At 54.4% G+C, this 20,638-nt stretch overlaps 1 protein-coding gene across 6 annotated transcripts; it reads left to right on the top strand.

Annotated features, from left to right (window-relative positions):
- Positions 1 to 2: 2 nt before the first annotated feature.
- Positions 3 to 18,236, top strand: AQP8 (aquaporin 8). Of its 6 annotated transcripts, none has more exons than XM_080384795.1 (7): positions 3 to 1,116; positions 5,330 to 5,411; positions 8,761 to 10,111; positions 10,419 to 10,868; positions 12,827 to 12,953; positions 13,761 to 13,975; positions 15,120 to 18,236. In XM_080384795.1, the coding sequence occupies exons 3-7, from the start codon at positions 10,056 to 10,058 to the stop codon at positions 15,460 to 15,462; spliced, it is 1,191 nt and encodes a 396-aa protein (XP_080240921.1). In that variant the 5' UTR covers positions 3 to 1,116; positions 5,330 to 5,411; positions 8,761 to 10,055; the 3' UTR covers positions 15,463 to 18,236. The 6 variants fall into 6 exon arrangements, with proteins under 6 accessions (XP_080240921.1, XP_080240919.1, XP_080240922.1 ...); XM_080384793.1 differs by having other exon boundaries at positions 4,742 to 5,411; XM_080384796.1 differs by having other exon boundaries at positions 3 to 5,411; positions 15,120 to 15,254; positions 15,646 to 18,236.
- The last annotated feature ends 2,402 nt before the right edge of the window (positions 18,237 to 20,638 follow it).

Genomic DNA, 20,638 nt, shown 5'->3' with positions numbered 1-20,638 from the left:
AAGTAACCATTTTTTGTGCTGTATGTGACACTGTAGTGTAAGAATACAGAACCTGGCTTTGGAAATAGTTGGCATGGGCTTGGACTGGAGACATAGGGAAAGAGTATTGAGATACCAGAAAAGGTGAACAATTCTTAAAGAGATGGTCATAACTTCAGAGGAACAGAAGTAGTAAAAAGAAATGCCCTTCCCTTCGCTGCCCTCCTCTCTGTCACTGATAGTAGTCCCTGGTAGCTACAGGCCACACACAAACATTGTGTCAAGCTGATTTCTTAAATGACATGGCACAGAAATACGGTATTTGGTTAATGCTGTGCTTGGTCTTTGCAGAGTGTTCACATAAAATCTCTGCCCCCAAAGGGAAAGGGTGGACTGTGCAATTATAAAAGGAGCTTATAACCTTTGCTTCCTAGATAACAGTATCAATGGTATGCTTATGCCTGCACATTTTAGATGTTTGGGCTTATCTGTACCCTTCTCTCCCCTCTTCTATTAAGAGGCATGTGCAAGCTGTGTCTGCATTAGTGTTGACCCTTTCTCTCTGCAGCTGCAAGAGACCAGAAGGGCATGTCTCATTTTTGCACCTTACCATCAAAGTTCCTTCTTGAGCACAGTAGCTGTAACCAGGGACTACAGTGTTTGCCACGGGGTGGTTTCCCGCAGCAGTTGCCTGCTGTCTAGATTGGGAAGTAAACTTGCTGACAAGCCTTTCTGCTTCTTGGAAGCAGGGGCAGCTAGCCTGCTGCCATTAATGGCCTGCAGCTTCTGGGGCTTGCCTTCTGTTTTCACACTGTTGTTACTTTAAGAGTTTTTGAATATTTTTCATTCCCACTATACAGTTGCTCTGTCTTGCCCTCACATGAGCCCAAGTTGCTAAATTCAGAAAGAACCTGTGAAATCTGTCTTAGACCTCCAAGTCCTCCACACGTACTGCCTAGTTAAACACAGCATTTATGCCAGAGACCTGGAATAAGATAAGTCATGCCTCCTTGCCTGTCTTCAGTGGACAGTATCACCTGAGTTAACCTGTGTAGCTGTGTAAAGAGGAGATATTCAGTTGGCATAAGGAGGAATACCAGTATGCAACTGCTTCCTTGGTGTCTGCCCCTTCAGAAGGTCAGTGCAAGAAACTCACCTCTATAGATCTAGAACCTTAGATCTGAGTAGAGAGGACTCAATTGGAACAGCAGTTTCTTGTTTTTATGGCTGTGCTGTCCACAAAATCAGCCTGCGTTTTGATGGAAAGATGGGTCTGATTGTGCCGACTTGAGTCACAGTCTAGTAAAAGTTTACTTCTCAGTTCTGCTAACATGCTGCCCAGTCGCTTGGTTATTGATACCTAAAGCAAGGTTACTCTGAAAATGTACTTGGCCTTAGCTCTGGTCTTTTTAACTTCTTTACTAGTCCAGGCCTTGAGCTGTCTGAAATTATGATAGCTTTATAATACACCTGTTCACTGACAGTTTGTTTGGACTGCGTTGTTGTTGCATTTGGGTGGGTTGGGTTTTTTGTTGTTGTTCTACGTTTGAGGAGAAATTAAATAACTTTTTAAAAGAACTGTTATACTACAGGTGAGTATTTAGGTTGGGCTTCTGAGGTGCTTGCCTTGCCTTCGTGCCCCTTTGCCCCCACCCAGCTCTTTTTTCCTTTATCCAAAGGCTATTTTCCCAAGTCTAAATTCTGGAAAGTCTTACATTTTGATGCTGCCATCTTCAAACTTTTTTGGACTTCATCAGTAGTGCATCTTGGATCATGCTGTGGACCATTAAGTTGCTTTTCTTGCTTTTAATGAGCATATAGCATACGAGGGCCTCCCACCTACAGATGCTCTGACTCACACAAGAGCTTTGCTCCTGTGGGGTATGTGCTGTCTTGCAAACTCATTTGCTAGATCAAAGATGTGATGTTATGAAAGCATGGCTAGGGGTTGGGTACTTCAGTGGTTCACTTCCACTCTGAAGAAGCAGTAAGATGCTCCTAAGGTGGACAACATTAGATGTTTTGCTGCTTCCACCTTCAGAGTGGACTGTAGCCCCTGGGGAATGTGGTTGAGCTAGGACCTGTTGTTCTACTAGTTGGTGCTGGTTTTGAGATTCCTTTTGATTCAGGTGAACTAGGATCATGGAATTTGATGGGGTTTTTTTAAATCAGAATCAGTGGGGTTTGGGAGAAGGCTTACACCTGCTCTGTCCTCACAGTGTGCATTAACCCTATTGTAGAGATGTTTCCATCATTTGGAAATGAGCCATGTCAATTCTGCATCCCTGCAGATGGCTGGCAGGCAAGCCTGTTGGACAAGGTGTGGTGACTGCTGTGCCATTGCTCTCCGGCCACTGGGAGTCAGATCTTGCCTCCTTTACAGCCTTATTGCATACCTAACCGTCCTTGAATATCTCTGTTGAGCTCTCGGAATCCTTGTTCTAGTGTATAAAAAAAGCTGGTTCCTACTTTCTTGCGTATTCATATGGATGCAGTTTTCTTCCTTGCAATGTGTGGAGTAAGAACTTATTAATGGATGACTAACCTCTCAATATTGGACACTCCTCGGTACGGCTTTGACAAGATACCTGATTCTGCCTGCAGTACTCTTTGATGTTTTGCTCCTTGATCTCTGTCCACAAACAGCTCTGATCTGACTTGCTGGCATAAGCATTACCTGTGTTGGGTGCTGCACAAGCACCTGGTGAGAGATGCTGTCTATCCTGAAAAACCTCTTGATTTGAATCAACCCACAAAAAGTATCTGAAATAGCTGAGTCAAAGGTGTTTAAATATGAAGGTGGGCAAAACTAGACAATCTGTAGTGTCACAGATCTGCTCATAGCTAAAATTGTCAGGTTACCTGACAGTTAATATCTGTTAGTAAGAATCGGGGATTAAAAAAACCCCAAACAAACACCATCAAAAAACCAAAATCCCTCTAACACCCTCTGCACTGCAGGAGTCTTTGTGTGCAGTGACTCACGCTTGCTCTGTGGCAACAGGACTGTCCTGCTGATTTCTTTTGAATAAAGTAAATGAATGCATAGCAGCATAAAAGCCCCATCTCTACTATCAATTTAATTTTGGCAAGACCTGCTTTCAGAGCATATTCCTTGAGCCTCTTATAACATACCTTTAAGAGTGGGAGCCAAGCTGAAGTCTTGCCTGCTCTGGAACAAACAAATCTGTTCCCTTTGAACTGGTCAATATCTAAGGTGCAACCACTGAGCTGTAGCATTTTTCATATGAAAAGGCTTTGGCTGCAGCTCACTACAGGAGATGATCCTGTGCTCTGTCAGTCTTTTTTGTCATCTTTTTTGTCAATTTAATCCTCTCTGTGTGGAAGTTATGTCTCTGCTAGCATGAGGCAGATATTGGTGGAATTTCTGCTCATCAATTCCTATTTTAAGTCCTTGTATAATTTGTTCATCTGAGGGAAACACTGAAGAATGTGGCATCGGAGAGCAGGTGCCGTGGGATGGAAGGCACGACGGTGCCCTGTTTGCTCTTCATCTAGATGATTCTGACATTCCATCTTGCAGCTGTTCAGCTGAACAGTTCTGCATCCTGCTAGGAGAGGAGAAATGATTCCTGCCAGAACTCTCCAAGAGTCTCTTCTGGCTCGGTTGCCAACAGTGGTGAAGGAAGTAGGTCACCTTGTGCTTCAGGGTTACAACAGGATCAAAGGAATTTGTGATACCTTGGGAGCCCGTGGGGGGAGGACGGGTGTGGGCAGTCTAGCTCTCATTACGCTAACTAATATAAATAAGTCTTTCGCCTCTCCAGGGAATATTTGAGTTTGGAGAGTGCCTGGTGCTGCTGAAACAATGCTACTTTGCTGGAAAGACACTAGCTGGAAAAAGGCTGAGGAATGTTTTCTAGCCAGGAGAGATGGCCTTTGCCTCCTCCCGCTGCTTGCTGCGGTTTGTGTGACTGCTTGCCAGCAGTGGCTCCCCTGAGCTGCGCGGTGAAATCCCTGGCCTTTGACTGGGTTATTGGTACTGACAGTACAGCAAAATCCATCTCTGCAAACAGTTTGTTTAAAGGAGGGGGGGGAAAAACATCATTTAAGCTTGAGTGAACAGCAAGGTGTAAGTCAGCTGCATTGCCCCAGCCAGCCAACTATGGCACAAGAGCTCCATCATCCCGTGTCACCCTCCTGCCCACTGGCGGCTTCCCCTGGGGCTTGAAGGGCTTTGCCTGGCCCTGCCTGCAGGAGCTCGCCCGCTGGTGTCTGTGCGGGGCTGTAGCAAGGTGGCTCTCGGTCTCTTCTCCTACCTAACAAGTGATAGGGCAAGAGGGAACGGCCACACATTGTGCCAGCAGAGGTTGAGATGGGATATTGGGGAAAAATTCCCCCCTGAAAGGGTTGTGCAGCCCTGGAACAGGCTGCCCAGGGAGATGGTGGAGTCACTGTCCCTGGGAGGTAATTAGAAGGTGTTTAGATGTGGTGCTCAGGGGCAGGGTTGGTGGTGGCCTTGGCAGTGCTGAGTTAACAGTTGGACTTGATGATCTTAAAGGTCTTTCCCAACCAGATGATTCTGTGATTCTGTTCTTGGTGCTGGCTGAAGAGGCTGGAACCTGGCGTGGCTGGCACACACCCCTAGGTAAGGGCACAATGCTGTCATCTTTGCCACTGGGATATCTCCTGTCAGCCCTGAATTTAGCTCTGGTCTCCATGTCATAGCCACACCTGGGTCATTCTCTTGAAGATCACTTCAAAGTACTTCAACTAGTTTTCTCTTTCTTCCTGGATGTAGTTTCTGTGCTGTACATGTAGTAACAACAGGAGATTTGATGGCGTCAACAGGAAAAGTTCTCCGGCGAGTCTCAGCGGTGGGGAGCCTGTGGTGGTGTTCCTCGCTGTGCTGCTGATGGGTTGTAGAACACCTGAAAAGGTGCATCTCCCCCTCCCCCCTGTCCCGCTCTGTTTCAGCGGCAGGGTGGTTAGTAGGGCTGTCCCTCGCACGTGCCGTTTGTTTGGAGAGCGTGGGTGACATGGGACCTCCAGTCAGGCTGGCAGCCAGGCTGGCTGTGGCCCCCGTGGGGCTCTGGGAGGAGGTTGACCTGGCAGCCCAGGCGTCTGGGCTGCGGCGTGCGAGGTGGGGGAGGAGGGTCCTGCTGAAGGAGCTCTGCCAGGGAGCGTGGGCAGCAGGAAGGGGCAGAGTGTCTGGTCATACCTGCTATTCTTGAAGCAAGATGCTGTTAATCCTCTTTGCTTCTCCCAGTGGCTGTGAAGCATTTGCACAACGAGGATGCTGAGGCCAGTTGCCATGGCAAACTGAGGGAGTTGAAGCACGTGGTCCCTGCCTGCCTTTGAGATGCCTGTCACAAATTGTTCCTGACAGGTGCAAGAAAATCCTCATATCTGCTCCGTGCTGACTCCTGGATGTTGATCCTCGTTCTGTTCGAGTTTCAACCACAGTTCAGGTGATTACGCTTTGCTGTGCCTGTGTTTCATCCGTGTTACCCATGCCTGAGCATTGCCTACTCGCTCCTAAAAGATGGATAAAAGAAGTCCCCTTCGAGAAAATTAAATTACTTCGTTCTCACAGGGATAATCCAGCTCTAGGAACTGAATGAAAAGCAGTTGTTAGCTTAGTGTGTAGCATTTAAAGCTTCTCTGCAGAGTTACCAGTTCCTTATTTCGTACTTAGAAGATTTTTTAGGTCTGTGTTGCTGGGGCACAGGGAAATGCAGTTGCTGGGGACAGAAAGGCTCCGCTGTAGTGCCTGGCATGGTAGTCACAGGGAGCCCAGTGTTAGGTAACTGCAGGGAAGATGCGCACGTGTAAACGCTGCACAGGACTAGGAGCATCCATCCCTTCTTTGAGAGCTTGTTGGATTTTGATGTTAAATGCCAGCGTTAAGGTTGCAATGTAGCTTCGTCCTTCTGGTTATTTTCCCTTCTCAAAAACCAGTCTGCTCTGTGTGTGGAGAACTGACCCCAATCTGTCCCTGTTTTTCAACAGACAATGGTAAGTCTGTGTGAGGAACCCTTGGAAATTTCCATCTGCACTCAAGCATTACGGTAGCATTTTGAAGTAAAACTATTATGCAATATAGGATCTATAAACGGGCAGAGGTCAGCTAACCTGTGTCACTGCTAGGAGCTGCAAATAATTCTGCAAGTTCTCATTCAGTAACAGTTGTGTAATCATTAAGATTATCAGCCTCCAAGATAAATACTGTAAAGATAAGGCAGTGTCAAATGAGTTGCCTTTGCCTTCTTTATCGCTTTTTAAAAGAGCTGACCATGGATGCTGGCTATGCTGGGGTCTTTCCTTGCAGCAACACCACCGTGCAGCACCAAAATATTTTGTTGATAACTTTTTTATAGACATCTAGTCAGAAGCTTGTCCTATAAAATGTACTGGCACTGATTCAACAGAGACTCCACTATGCTCTAGTCTTGCACTTAAGCATTGTTAAATGTTAATGGCACTTGAGCATCTTCTTAAGTGTCTGCTTAAGGGCTTGTTTGAGTTTGGGTGGTTTGGCTTTGGGTGTTATTGTTTGTTAGAAAAGCAAATGAAAGGTTGCTGATCTGCACGCTGAAGCAAGGAGAAACAGAACGAAACATTGAGGCGGGGCTGAATGAAATAGGGCTATTCTGACTCTCCTGTCCAGGTAGATGGACATGGGAAATGTTCTCTACAGTTCCTAAAAAGGATTTTTCAAAGCTCTTGCTTGTTTCGTACCACCGTTTCCTGGACTAATTGACAGAGTTGCTGTTGTCACTTATTTAACAAATCAGTGCAAGCACAAACAAGGACAAAAATAAGTGTCTGCTAATGTGAACAGATTTATCTGTCCTCATCCCCACGCCTTTTCCCACGAGCATAATTTCTACGTAGCTTACCGAGCAAACCCTAGTGCCAAGTATTTAATCTTATCCATGAGGGGCAAAGGGTGCTAAGAGCAGGGTTGTTTTCTTTGCACGTTAGTGGCGTCTCTAAAGAAGAGACAGATGCTGGTGCAGCCTCTTCTCAGAATGGCATAGGAGGAATGTTGGGTTGAGATGTAGCTTAAACTGAGGTTATTAATAAATTACTCATTACGTGTTAAGGAAAACATGCTGAAGAGTTGTAAGTGCAGGAAAGTCACAGTTCAGGATAAGCATAAGAGAAATCCAACACGACCTCTGCCAATTCATGATGATAGATACAGATCATGTATATTGCTGCTGTAAACCTTTGACTGCATGGGAGAGTCCAGGCAGCCCTGAGCCTGCCGAGATGCTGCTGCTTCCTTCGAGCCTCAGTGGACTCCTCAGTTGGGAGTTCCTTGCTTTGCTCAGGCTTGTCTTGATGGTCTTGACTTCTGACCATGCTGAACGACCCTGTGTCCCTTTGTCTTGCACTCTCTTCTGGCACCTCTCCGGGTAGCGCAACTGAAAACTTTAGATAACTCCTGTGTGGCCAGTTCATGTTTTGCCGCCTGCCCTCCCCTGCTGCCCCATTGTGTGCTGTGGGTTGGTGATGAGCCAAGCGATCGCTCAGTGGTGTTTGTCCATCAGGAGGTCCAGGCAGGATTTATGTGCTCCAGAGGGCTTTTGGAGCCACAGCTGACAGGTGCTGAAAATACCAGCATTATTTTATTGGTTTTGTTTAGTCCTGGCTTTTGAGGTTAACTAGAATTACACATGGGGAGTGTTACTCCCCTGGTGACTGCCCTTGCACTGAGGCGGTGGTTAGAGAGCAGCAGCGATCCCTGGGCTCCGGGAAAGAACGCAAGGAGCTGCCAACCTAACTGTTCGCTTAGTGGCACATCAGCCATAGCCCTGCAAAAAACGTTTCACTCTCCCTAATCTTCCAAAACCAATCAGTTGGTGTTTTGTACAGTGCTGGAATTTGCTGAGCTGGTTTCCTCCAGCAATTTTTCCATCACATGGAATGCCCGGGCAACGCTGGCTGGCACTTGGTGCACAGACACTTGGCTGGAGCTCCTGCCGACAGGGAACGCGTTCCCTCAAGGTTGTGCTTTTGTTTTGTTCCGTTTCAGTCCCGTGCTTAGTAATAATTAATTCCTTTGTTGCCTGAACATGGAGCATTTCCTCTAGAAGGCTCAGGCAAACATCCCTGCTCCCAAATAATAATGGTAAATGTTTAAAAGCCAAGGACAGGACGCCAGGTTAATCTTCACTTTTGGATTGTGACCCTCCGGTGTTCCAAAGCTGTCACTCTGCTGGGAGACATCTGCAGCAGCTTGTGTGGCCACAGTCCAGGTGTGATGGCATGGCCATTGGCAGCATTCCCACACTGTGTATGCGGCACCAGCACCTGGAAGCTGCCTTTGCTGCCTCTGCCCTGGCCCAAGAGGGGCAGAGCTCTTGTCTGGCTCTGGGGCTTGCCCGTGCTGCCCAGCGCTGCCTCCTGGTGCGCTGAGGTGATGCCAGCATCACTTGTTCAACACTTTGAGAACTGCCGATACAAAGCACCAGATGAAATCTGGATGTCTGTTACCTTATGTTTCAAATACCTCAAAAAATAAATGAAATCTGGATTCCTTTTGCCACGAAGGAAAAGGAAAAACCCTTCCCAATGACAGCCCTGGTCTGGTTGTGCTGGGAGGTGTGGTGGTGAATGGATTCAACGTACTTCTTGGAAGCTGGCTCCAGGTGACAGCGCTCTGTGAGCTGAGATTGAATCCGGTGTTTTCCTGTTCCATGGGTCTGTGCAGGGGCTTCAAAGAGGACCCCCAAAGACACCCAACCCCAGCGCTCACTCTCTGTATTCCAGTGGTTTCTATAACCTAATGCTGAGACCTTTTGGCTGTAGGAAACAAGCTCCCAGGAAGAGAACTGAGTGACTGAGGCTCACTTAGAGGTGCCTGAACTGAGGTTCCCTTGTTGCTCCGGCCTGACCCTTGTCAGCAGTGTGGTCAGCAGTGTGGCCAGCCGCAGCCCTCCCTGGGACAGGCAAGTGGAAATTTCCTTCCCATCCCCAGTGTCTTGTGAAAACATCATAAAACATCCGTGGCGTTCTTTACCCTTGCTTACGAGAGGGGAAAAAAAAAAAAAAATCTATAAACCCCAATCCTTAATTACCCATTACAAACATGAAATGCTGCAGGCGATTGCTCAAGGAGGTGAAATGCCGCAGTGCTCAGCGGGATGGGTTGCATCCCTGCATGGATGGCAGGCGCGTTCCTGCTGCTCGCTGCAGAGACCCTCACGCTTGCGTGGCTGGGGCAGTTTGCCGTGCCCATGGCTTGCAGGGGCGGTGGTGCCCGCATCCCTGGCCAGGCTGCGGCCTCCCAGCCGTCCCTGCCTCGCCGGAGCCTCTGCTATGGCCTCAACCTGGCTTTCTGGGTGATGATCCCTTACAGGGTGCGGTGGGGGTTTAGGGATGTTTTAAATATTTGATCATCAGCTTTCAAAGCTGCCGGTAGATCTCTTGGCACCCTCACCAGCAATCTTTTTGTATTTGAGCGCGCTGGAAGGAGGATACGGGGCCCCTCTTCCGCAGCTCTGGGCAGGACGTAGGCTGAGGTTTAGGGGAGCCGGCTTTGAATGTGGTTCCAGCAGGCTCCTTCGGTAACTCAAGACAAATCAGAAATCAGTCACTTTGCTGGCTCTCTGGGGTCTGTAGGAAGAGGTTTGGTGATAGGTGTCTCCACACTGATGCTGTCTTTTAAGGTTTTAAAGCCCCTTAAGCATTACTGGTGTAGCACAAGTTACATTGCATGCGTTTGTCATGCCCAGAAGTACCGATCTCTGTCAGTTTTTGAAGGAAGCATATACTCTCCATGCCTACCCCTGGACACTGCTCCGAGTCCTGGGCTGGATCCAAGGGGCTGCAGTTTGCTTCCCCTCATCAAAGCAGTGCCCCTGGTCACCCTTTCCTGGGGTGCAGCCTTCCCGCTTGCTCCTGGTGCATCCCCTTCCACACACGTTTCAGGGCTCTCAGTTGCACCGTGCTGGGAATGGCTCTCGTCCCTTGTGTTACGCCTGGGCTTAGGCTGAATTATAGCGAGCTAAGCCTCGGATGGGAGTGATGTTTTCAGAGTGTTTTTTCCCTCCCTAGAGCTACATCAACCATTTCCCAGGGCGCTGTGGCTCCGTGCGTGCCCCATGCACACAGTGCTCTGGTCCTTCTGGCACGTGCTACCTCTTGGCAGCACCAGCAGGTAAGAGCCGCCCAGTGAAGTGGGCCAGCTGGGCTTCGCACAGGTGCCAGCCCTCCGGTTATCTACACGAAAGAAATCACGTCCTGAGTCTTGGCAGTAACCCTACAACAACAACAACAAAAAACCAACCACAGGGAACAAAAAAAACCAAAGCCTTGAACCAAGGAACGGCGGTGATAAAGAGCTTTTATATTCCTGGGGGCTGGCCTATCAGCTTTTATTGCCCCCTTTCTTTTTTTTTTTTTCTTTAAGCAATGCAAATCCAATCTGTTTTCTAGAGCCTCCCATCCACTACCTCTTCATATAGGTCAAGGGGAGGCTGCCAACCTTTCAGCAGGACAAGCAGGGTGCTCCTGGAGGGTCCTCATCCCTGCACCAGGACCCCTCGGAGACCTGAGCCTGCATCTCCAGTTTCTCAAGCCCTCTGCTCTGCAGCATCCTTCAGTTGTACCCGCAGGGCCAGCTGCCACCAGGACTCTACCTGCTTTGTTCCAGCCCTGCTCATGGCCGCTGCCAAGTTTGATCACCCTGCACTGAAGGAGACGATGGACATCGACATCGAGCCCAAGCCCCTGCGGCCCCACTGGTATGAGCGTTACGTCCAGCCCTGCGTGGCCGAGCTGCTGGGCAGCACGCTGTTCATCTTCATCGGCTGCCTCTCCGTGGTCGAGGACGCGACGAACACTGGGAGGCTGCAGCCTGCCCTGGCGCATGGGCTGGCCCTAGGGCTCACCATCGCTATCCTGGGGAACATCAGGTAAGGGGGGCTGGCACTTGGGGTGGCACGTGCTCCCCCTGCCACCTCCTCTGCACCCCCTTGCCAGGGTGGCACGGTCCCTGCTGCATGTGTGGTTTCCATGCGTGGCAGGAAGACATGCTCCTGTCTCCCCACATGCTGCCTTTAGGATTTTTCCTGCCAAATATTGGTGACTGCTGCAACGCTGCACTGCCCTTGAGCCTCTCGGTTAGCAGCATGGCTGCTTAGGTGGTGGTTGTCCATAACGCCTTGAGTTTGGGGAGTTTACTTTGCTTTTGATTGCAACGTTTGGTTCTCATGCCCCTCCGGTCAGCGCGGCACAGCCCACGGATGGGGTGGCTCTGGGCTGGGACACAAAACTCCCCCGGCCAGGGAGGGTGGCTCCGCCGGGCTCACGAGCAAGCCCCAGAGTCCAGAGCAAACTGATAATTTATCAGCACCTGATTAGGAGGGATAATGCCATGGGGTGAGGTTTGTGCAGCTGGGCCTCAGTGACCTGGGGGTGTGCTGGCAGAGCTGAGCTGGATGCCTGCTGCACCCCAAACCCTTGGCACAGTGAAGCCAGGGGAGCAGCACAGAGGGGCTGTGATGAGGGGCTGCAGAGGCATCCTGGGGGTCCCCTGTTAGCTCTGAAGCCAGGAGGAGACAGCTCAGAGTCCTGTGCAGGGAGATTTTAGCCTAAAATCAGGTTTTAGAGATTTGTGTCCAGAGAGGCTGGAGGGGAGCCTGGCTCAGGATACGTGCTCGCTGGCCAGGCTGCTGTCCGTGCCGCAGGCAGGTGGGTGCTGTGGCCGGGGTTTATTGCAGACAGGTCCTCCTTTAGCTCCTGGGCTCCCACCCATCCTGGGCGTATGTGCAGCCAGAGCACTGTCCAGCCAAGATGTTTGCTACCCTTAACAACATAACTTCTTGCTCTCGTATGATGGGTCTTTAATTACAGCTGAAGAATAAGATGTGATTATAATTCCTAGACACTCTGACTCATCGGTTTAACCAGCAATTATTATTAGGGCTGATTGGTTATGAAACTTGTTCATTAATGCATGTCTCATGGCGATCTGTTTTAATTAGAAGATATCTGAGTTTGTCTTGCATGTGGTCTTTGAGATGAATGATTTAGCTCTTGTAATGAGGTGAGCGCCAGCCTCTGCCAGCCCTTCCCAGGGCTGTGGCGGGCAGTGCGCAGGGTTGCAGAGCGCCCTGTGCACCTTTGCATTTACACTGAGCAGAGGCAAATAAACCCTGAAAATCCGAGTAGGGTCCAGCAGCGCTGGTGTGGCTGGGAGGTGGCCTCAGCTCTGTCTTACAGCACTTGCCCTGTTCCCTGCTTCCTCGGGGATGTGTGGGTACAAGCTCCATCAGTGCGTCCCCTCCTTCCCCTGAGCAGCACAGATGGCTGCCATCAGGATGTAAAGGGGAATGACTGTCCTCCCTGAGTCCTTGTCCTCGGAGGAGCCGCTCCACATGCTGGTGGTCAGGCTGTGCTGCTCCCACAAGCAGAGCTTTTGCTGGGGTGGGGGGCAGCAGTGAAACCCCCACTGCACCAGGGTCTTGGGCAGGGCTTTGGTGCCTTCCCCAGCCTGCAGCACCCTGCAACACCGGGAGAGACCCCTTCTCCCCGTACCTGCCCTGGCAGGGTTGTGGCAGCTCCTGGAAGCATCTGGGGTCTCTGGACACACAGCCCCAAACCCTGTCATGCAGACTGCACCATGGCAGCTCCTGCCCCTGCTGGCACTGTAGGAAGGGTTGGGTATCTGGGGTGAAGATGTTGCTGCTTTGAAGCAGTAACTGCAGAGAAAGAAAAGCCTGGGTTCTGCTCTTCTGCGATGTGTAGCACTTTCTCACGGGATGGACTGCAAAAGCATTTGCAGCTCCTGACCGTGGCGAGCGTAGGGCCCCCAGGAGTGAACCCCCTGCTGGGGGTGAACCCCACGCTGATGCTCTTCTCTCCTTTGCAGCGGAGGCCACTTCAACCCCGCCGTGTCCTTGGGCGCGTGGCTGGTTGGTGGGCTGAACATCACGATGCTCATTCCTTACTGGGTCTCCCAGCTGTGCGGAGGGCTGATAGGAGCTGGCCTGACAAAGGTAGGGTCACGCAGGGAGTCTCTTTAGGCAGCGCTGACACTGGGGTGCAGGGGCTCCCACTGCTCCGCCAGGGCTGGGCTGGCCGGCCCCAAACTGCTGCCCAGCCCTGGGGTCCCCAGCAGCAGCGCGCGGGGTGGGGAGGACAAGGGGCACTGGGTGCATCGGTTCTGCCTGGCGCTGAGAGCGCTGGTTTCTCACAGGGTGACAAGCTCGTAGGTTTGCTGCGTCGGCCTGGGGCTTCTCTGGCGCTGGGGGCCAGGGCACCCAGCGCCCCCTCCCAGCTCTTCCACAGTCTGGCTGCAGGACTCGGGCAGCTTGTCTCCTGCTGCCAGCTTGGGTCTGGCAGTGCCGCTGTGGGGGCACGGCTAATTAATCCTCAGTGCCAGCTGTTCTCCAGAGGTTTGCTGTGGCGCGCTAATTAGCACAGAATGATGCATGGTACCTCTGCAGCTCTAGCCATTTCCTTTGCCTGTGCTTCTCCTTACGGTGCTGCCCTGTAACGTTAATTCACCTTTGGCGCGGCCCGTTCCCAGTGTCCGGGCAGCCCGGCCTGGCCACCGCACACCCCTGGTGTCTGGGTGAGCCTCATCCCAGGGCCGGGAGAGCTGTGGCTGGCTCATTATCCTTCACTAATGAGTTTATATTTGCCAGGCGCTTAGGGCTGGCTTTCAGGAGGAAAGTGATGAGATTAGCTCCTCTTTAACCTGATGCTCCGCCCGCCCACGCTGTCCTGACAGTGAGCACATATGCCCGTTAAAGCCCACAATATGGAGCGTGGAGGGCACAGACAGGGCTCCCCCCGAGCAGGTTGTGGCGGAAAGCAACCAGTATGTGTATGCCCATGGAGGAGCCTTCAGCAGCATCGTGGCCGACGAGCAGATCTCCTCCGTCCTTGTGGGCGAGATCATCATGACCACCTTCCTGGTCCTGGCGGTCTGCATGGGCGCCATCAACGGGAAGACCAAGACGCCGCTGGCACCTTTCTGCATCGGCCTCGTGGTCACGGTTGACATCCTGGCAGGGTGAGCTTGTGGGTCCTCTCCCTCTGCGTGTTCCCGCTGGCCTGCCGGTGCCATCCACTCCCAGCAGCTGCTGGCACCGGGCAGGCTGCCTCCAGCGCGGGGTCAGGGTGGGACTGTGGCTGTGGGGACAGAGCTGCTGCTCGGAGCTCGCTGCTGTGCCGGCTGAGCAGAGCCTGCGGGCAGCTCCAAGCACCCAGCGTCAGGGCTCCCCCGCTCCCTCCCTGGCCAGCACCACGGCTGCTGCATCCTGCACCAGGGAAGAGAGGGTGCCTGGGGTGGGGGGCGTGTGCCCCTCGCAGCGCAGCACAGCACCTGCTGGCTGGGGAAACTGAGAAAAGCTGAGCACACCACGGGGTTGGCAAACGAGCCCAGTGGCCCCTCTGGTATTTTTGGGGAGAGTTCCTGGGCGCAGCCAGGTGGGTAAAGGAAAGGCCATCGGCTCGAGCCTGGCACGTGGCACTGGAGCCAAAGCGGCCTTTACAAGTGCCTGTCAGGGGCTGATAAACCCAAGGGCTGCAGGGGCGGTGTTTGTCGTAGGAAGCCCTGAGCAAACAGCAGAGGGTTCAGCTGGAGCCGTTTCTCGCTGTGTGTCCTCGAGGCTGCTGGAAGCGCTGCCAAGCTCGGCCTTGGCGCAGGCAGGTGTTGCGGGCGAGCAGCCTGGGTCTTGTGCCACTGCAATCAGATAACGAACTGCACAATTATGAATGTTAATGGCTTGTTTAGTTAAGGCAGTGCCCCCTCTAGTGGGATTCAGAGCTGTTATTTAAACACTGCACAAACCTCGAGGGCAAATATTTATCTGTTGCAGTTTTGTTTAATCTGTAAAACGCTGTTGTCTCTCCTGACCCACTCCACAACCCATGTGTGGCACAGAGCTTTCCCTGTTTAAAAGCCTGGCTCCCAGTAAGCCCCCAGATAGACTCAGCACTGGTGCTTCAACCCTGCACCGGGGTTTACCCCAGGAGCTTGCAAACAGGAGCGAAGGCTGGTGCCTGCTGGCACCGAGCAGCCGCTCGAGTCTGGGCTTCCTTACGCCGCCAGGGCAAACTGTCCTCGGGCACCGAGCAGACCCCGCAGCAGGGGGGACATGGGTGCTGGTCTCATGTCCCACAGGGCTGATGCAAATGCTTTGTTCATCTTTCAGAGGTGGCGTGTCCGGAGCCTGCATGAATCCTGCCCGAGCCTTTGGGCCAGCTGTGGTAGCAAACTACTGGGATTATCACTGGGTTTACTGGGTAGGGCCCATGGTTGCTGCTCTCCTCGTCAGCACACTGGTGAGGTACGTGATGCCCACAGCAGTAAGGAGAGAAGAGCCATGCAGGCTGACACCCCCTGCTCCGGTTTCCCACCTGGCTGCCTCCCCAGGGGCTCTGCCTCGCATGCGGCCCGAGCTGCTTCCCTGCTCCCTGGGTCAAGGCTGCCAGCAGCCGCTTTTCCAGAGAGGTTGTCTGAGGGCTGGGGACTCCCTCCCCTTCTCCTTCCCATGAGGACAGGGTGACAGTGAAGAGCCAACCTGTGCCCAAACCCACCTGTTTGCTCCATCCATGTAGTCCTGTGGGTGAATCCAGGCTCAGGCTGGTGCTGGGCTGGTGCTGTTGCTGTTTCTGTTCCACGCTTGCAATGGCAAAAACCGCTGACCCCCAGTTTCTCTCTCTCTGACCTCCCCAAAGGCTCCTGCTCGGTGACCGGACCACCCGCCTGCTCCTGAAGTGATGCTGGGTGCGGAGCCACATGCGTCTGCTGCGGGCAGCCGGTGCAGCTCAGCATGGCCAGCGTCAAGCCCCCTGCTCCTGCTTCTCACCATCCCACCTCCTCTCTGCGCCTCCCAGGCAGCCTGCGGTCAGGAGATGGTTCGGTTGATGCTGCAGGGACGATGGAAAGCAGCCCAGCTGAACCAGGCAGCCCTGTGCTGGCAGCAGGGCCAGGCAGCACTGCTCCCATCCTGGTCCCCGGGGCTTTGCCAGCCCCTGCTGCGGCAGCAGGACTGGCTCACCAGGAGCATCCTCTGACCCACACCAGTGCCCATGGGGTCCCAGCATCGGCCATGCACAGCATCCATCCCACCGGGGCCATGCCAGGGTGTCTGCAGTGCCAGGGAGCCCTGTGCCCTCTAGGGTGGGCACCACTGTCCCATGCTCAGGTGGCCGAGGGTGCGTGGCTGTAGCCAGCAGCCTGGTGCTGGCCTCCTCTCCAGGAGCATCTCCAGCTCCCTGGGGCAGGGGGTGAGAGCTGCCCGTTCCCAGCCGCCCTGCGAGGAACCTGCTCTAATCCTGCTGAGGTAGCAAGAATCTGAGTCAAGCAGCCCTGCCTGGTGACCATGCGGCATCGCTCACCAGCGCTAACGCTAACTGGTTTCTAACTTCTTGGTGACAATACAAATTCTGAGGCCTGATGTGGCTAGCTGCTCTGCCTTGGCATGCCCCCGGGGGTCCCCCGGCCCCCACTGCTGCGGTGGGTGCTGCGGGGCTCCATGCCCTGCCCCATGCTGGCTCCTGCATTTGTCTCTCACTCAGGCACCTCTGCTCCCTCCCCGCTCACACCCAGCGCGCGGGGAGCCCACGCTCCAGCATGGCAGGGTCTCCCTCCACAGGAGCCCGCTCCCCAGCTGTGCCGTGGGTCAGCTGCTCTCCCTCATGCAGGTGCGGGATGAGGCCGAGCGGCTCTTGCTGGGGGGTGAGGGGAGGGGGCTGCCTGAGCAGAGGGAGCTGCTGCCATAAGCAGGAGGAGTCAGCAGACAGAATTGTGATGGAGCTGTGTGGGCAGCGGGAGAGGAGCCAGCGCAGCAGCTTTACGTCAGCTGGGTATCCGTCCCCTACGGCAGCTCTGCCCTGATTCATCCTGTGGCCTTCCCAGCCTTCCCTGTGCTGGGGGGATTCGTAGGGACCCCATCCCCACCCCTCGGAGGGCCTGTTGGGGGGTGAACCGCCGCAGCAGGGTCATTGCAAGTACTCCCAGTGAGGAGCCCCTCACCTTACCTGGCTTTAGTCACTCCTAATTTCGTAAACTTTTAACTTGGGAAAGGGCTGTTGCTTTCCCAGCCCCGACATGTGTGGCCCTGAGGAGCCCCTGGGCTGGCCCTGGGGCAGGGGCTGTGCTGGGACAGCTGTGCCCCCCCAGCACGGGGCTGACCACCCAGCCCAGCACCTGGGGCACCCATCCAGAAACAAGGCTGGAGGGCAGGTGGGAAAGGGCTGGGCTGCCACAAGCAGGAGCGATGGCATCTTCCCGGGGCCAGGGTCTGTGTGCTGGGCTCCGGCTGTTCCCCCTCTCCTGCTGCCAGCAGGTCTGGAGGGAAACCCTGGGCAAAGCCGGTGCTTCCTCCCTCCCTCCGCAGGCTGCTCCACGCAGAGGCAGAGGAGCTGATGCTGTGGCAGCGAGGACGTTCCCAGCTTTCTGATGTCCCCGTGGGGCTGGCAGAGCCTCGCACAATGTCACCTCGCTATTTTCAGCTTGTTGTCTATTTTCCCAGTGCAGGAGGTGACCCACACGCACACAAACACACACAAAGCTGTATTCTTTTTTAGAAAAGGACAAGGTTGTGGAGATGCTGAAGTGAGGAAACGGCAGAACTACAGCATCCCTGACTTGGGGGTGGGGGGGTGATTGCCTGCATCCCTCCCCGCTGGTGGCATGTGCAGGGCTGGGCAGCGTGGCCCCAGGTGAGCCAGGGCACGGGCAGCTGCACATTCAGGAGGGAAAATGATGCAACTCACAGAAGCAGACAAATAGCATGAAGATGTCACTGGGACGGTTGTCATGGCAACGCCACAAAAAAAATGCTATACCAAACAAGGAGCAAAGTCGCAGTTTCCTCCCCAAAGGGACTTGGGGCGGGGGGGTGGGGGCAGGGGAGTGGGAGCTGGGGGCCCTGGGGAGCAGCAGTGGGGGTGCAGGCAGCTGCCACTCTTGGGCGATGGGTGCCCACCTTCCCCTTTCAAGAGGAAGCAAGGCCCGGCGGTGCTGCAGGAAACACGCTCTGGCTGCAGCTGCCACTGCACCCTGCACCCCGGCTGCACCCGGCCGCTCCCTGCACCCCGGCTCCAGGCACTTCTCCTGGCGGGTGCAGGCACGGGGGGCTTGGGTCTGTGGTCCCTTGGCAGGGGGTGGGTGCTGCTGACCACTGCTCACGATGGCCAGGGGCAGGAGAGGGGGGGTGGCCTGTGCGTGGCCCCTTGCACCATCCCTGTTTTGCTGTTGATGTGTTCAGTGCATTCATTTTTAATTCGTCAGGGTGACTTTTAATAAAGTATCTGTAATACTGCGTTGTTTTTCCCTGAGTATTATTAAAGTGCTTAATTTATGCTAATTAAATACCAATTAACTTCCAAGCACTTAATGTTCTTTAAGGACATAAAATACATCTCAGTCCCATTCAATTAAATTTGCATCAGGCCTGGCCATGGGTCTGCACCATGTTTTTATCAGCACGTGGATCTGCTGCGGTGCTGGGACATCGCCTGTTGTTTTCCAGGTTCTTCATGCCCATGGGGATGGAGATGCCGCTTGGGACCAAGGCAGCCGTGGGGCAGGGATGTTGTGGGCACCTGTGCCTCACAAGGTGGTAACTGCTGGGGTTTGGGGCTGGTGGGGACACCAACCCTCAGCATGAGGGGGGAGCCCGGGGCACCGCCTGATCCACACGAGCTGCCGAAGGCTCTGCAGAGGTCGTGCACGTGCTCGCCCAGGCGCTGTTGGCTGTGGCTGGTGCCAGGGCTTTGGGGACACAGGGGAAAAAAATCAGGCTGTGCTCTGGGAACAGCATCAGAAGGGTGTCTGTCTGTCTGTCCCTGTGTCCGCCCGAGCCCCTCCTGCCCTCACACTGCAGCTCTTTCACTCTGGATAAATAACCTGGTTAAACATTGGTGGGGAAGCAAGCCACACTGCTGCCTGTGGCCAGGTCCCCACTGCCAGCCCACCCGTGGGAACAGCCATGGGTTTGTCCATGGCAGAGGCTCCTGCTGAAGACACAAGTGCCACGGCATGGCCACCGTGCCGGGCTGCTCGCCCACAGCTCGCCTCCAGCAGCAGATGAACCCAACCCTGGCTTGTGGCTCCGGTTCAAGTGTGGCCCCTGCCCAGGCTACACGACACCCCAGCACACCGGAGCTCTGACTGTGTTTCATGCCCTGCCCTGTGCCCTGGGCTGCAGCCAATGCCCTGGTCCCTGGCAGGGGTGGCTCTGCCCGCCCTGGCTGGTGGCTGCGTGGGATGCAGCCGCTGGCAACAGCATCACACTGGAAATAGCTGATACGCAGCGTGCAAACGTGAGAATTAATGAGTTGGTTAATTTGGCTGAGTCTCTCTCCTTCCCCGGCTCGCAGACCTGCCCAGCTCCACCGTGCTGCAGCCCCCTCGGGGACAGGGAACTCGCGGCCGGGCAAGCAGCCACTGTGCTGTGATGGGGGGCCGGGGTGGCAGCGAGGTGCAGTGCTGGATGACCCCAGCGCGGTGCTCGGTCCACATCACCCACACGCTGCCCATGCACAGAGCAGCACAGCTCAGCCCTGAGCTCAGCGACCTGGGGCCACGGCCCATCTGTGGGGGGTCCCTGCCCCCCTGCTGTTATGCAGCACTGGGGTGGGATGCAGCCCCATACCCCCGTGGGGATGCCCATGGCCATGGCGGTAAGTGCCGCCCAGCCTTGGCTGCCTGGTCCCTGCTGAGGGGTGGCAGCTCATCCCCGCTGCCCCCGGGGGGGCCGGCATGGCTCCCCCCCGGGGGGCCGAGGGATGAACCAGCCAGGAGGGAGCTCTGCTCTCTCGGGCTGCTCTCTGGGAGCCTGGACACAGACACTGCAGGACCGAGTCCCTTATCACAGGACACCTGGCTCCATCACCGTGCCGATGCCTGAGCACCCTCAGCTTGCCTCCAGGACAGCCCAGGTGACGGGGAAAAAGTGAAGAAGCAACAACCCAGCACGTTAGCGATAAACAGACAACAGTGCTCATAACACGAAGAAATCACCGTGGCCCCGAGCTCGGCAAGGCATGCAGTGCCAGCCCCATGGTGGTTATTTGTTCGGCGGTGGAGCCTCACGGCGCGGCCTCCCTGCCCGCGCCGCCACGCAGGGCTCACAAAGGGCTTTTCATTCCCAGGCAGAACAACGCCTCGCTGTTCCGTGCCGCCTGCTTGCCCGCAGCCCCAGTTCCTGCCGTCCAGGAGAGGAGGAGCACCCAGATTTTTTTCCTTCAAATTCTCCCCTCAAAAGGATTAGGGGTGTCTGGCAGCGTGTTCCCCCAAAGCCTCCTCTTCAAACAGCAGCATCCCTGAGCAGAGGCAGCACATCAGGATGCCAGGAGTGTGGCTGCAGCAGGGTATGACGGATGAATGCTTTTTAGAACATGCCCCATGAGAGCATCTGGGAATTCTCACTTTGCTCTGCTGTAAAGGTTTTCTTTGACAGTCTACAGCTGGAAAAATCACAGACTTAAAAATAAGAGGTGACTGAATTATTTTAGCTCGTTTTGTCCATTGGGCAGAGCCGCAGTGGCTGTGGAAGGCAGATGCAGACAGCTGCCGGGTGGGCGGCTGGGGGGCAGGGGGATGCTCTGCCCCTTGCCAGCACCTACCAGTCAAGGCTGGACCTGCTTCCACAGCGAGGACCTGCTCCCAGGCTCCCCAGCACCTCCCGGCATCTCCCAGCTCCCTCCTGCCTGCGGGGGC

Source organism: Falco punctatus (genome assembly GCF_963210335.1).
Source record: "Falco punctatus genome assembly, chromosome: 4".
NCBI lineage: Eukaryota > Metazoa > Chordata > Aves > Falconiformes > Falconidae > Falco > Falco punctatus.
The sequence above is the reverse complement of the archived record's forward strand: the minus strand, read 5'-3'. Positions and strand labels throughout refer to the sequence as shown.

What these genes read in the sequence shown, in the direction of transcription:
- AQP8 (XM_080384794.1), top strand. Translation starts at nt 10,056, where the DNA reads ATGCACACAGTGCTCTGGTCCTTCTGGCACGTGCTACCTCTTGGCAGC. An exon ending in CCTCTTGGCAGCACCAGCAG is followed by an intron (nt 10,112 to 10,418) that starts GTAAGAGCCGCC and finishes CTCTTCATATAG; the next exon opens with GTCAAGGGGAGGCTGCCAAC. An exon ending in TAGGAGCTGGCCTGACAAAG is followed by an intron (nt 12,954 to 13,760) that starts GTAGGGTCACGC and finishes CCCCCCGAGCAG; the next exon opens with GTTGTGGCGGAAAGCAACCA.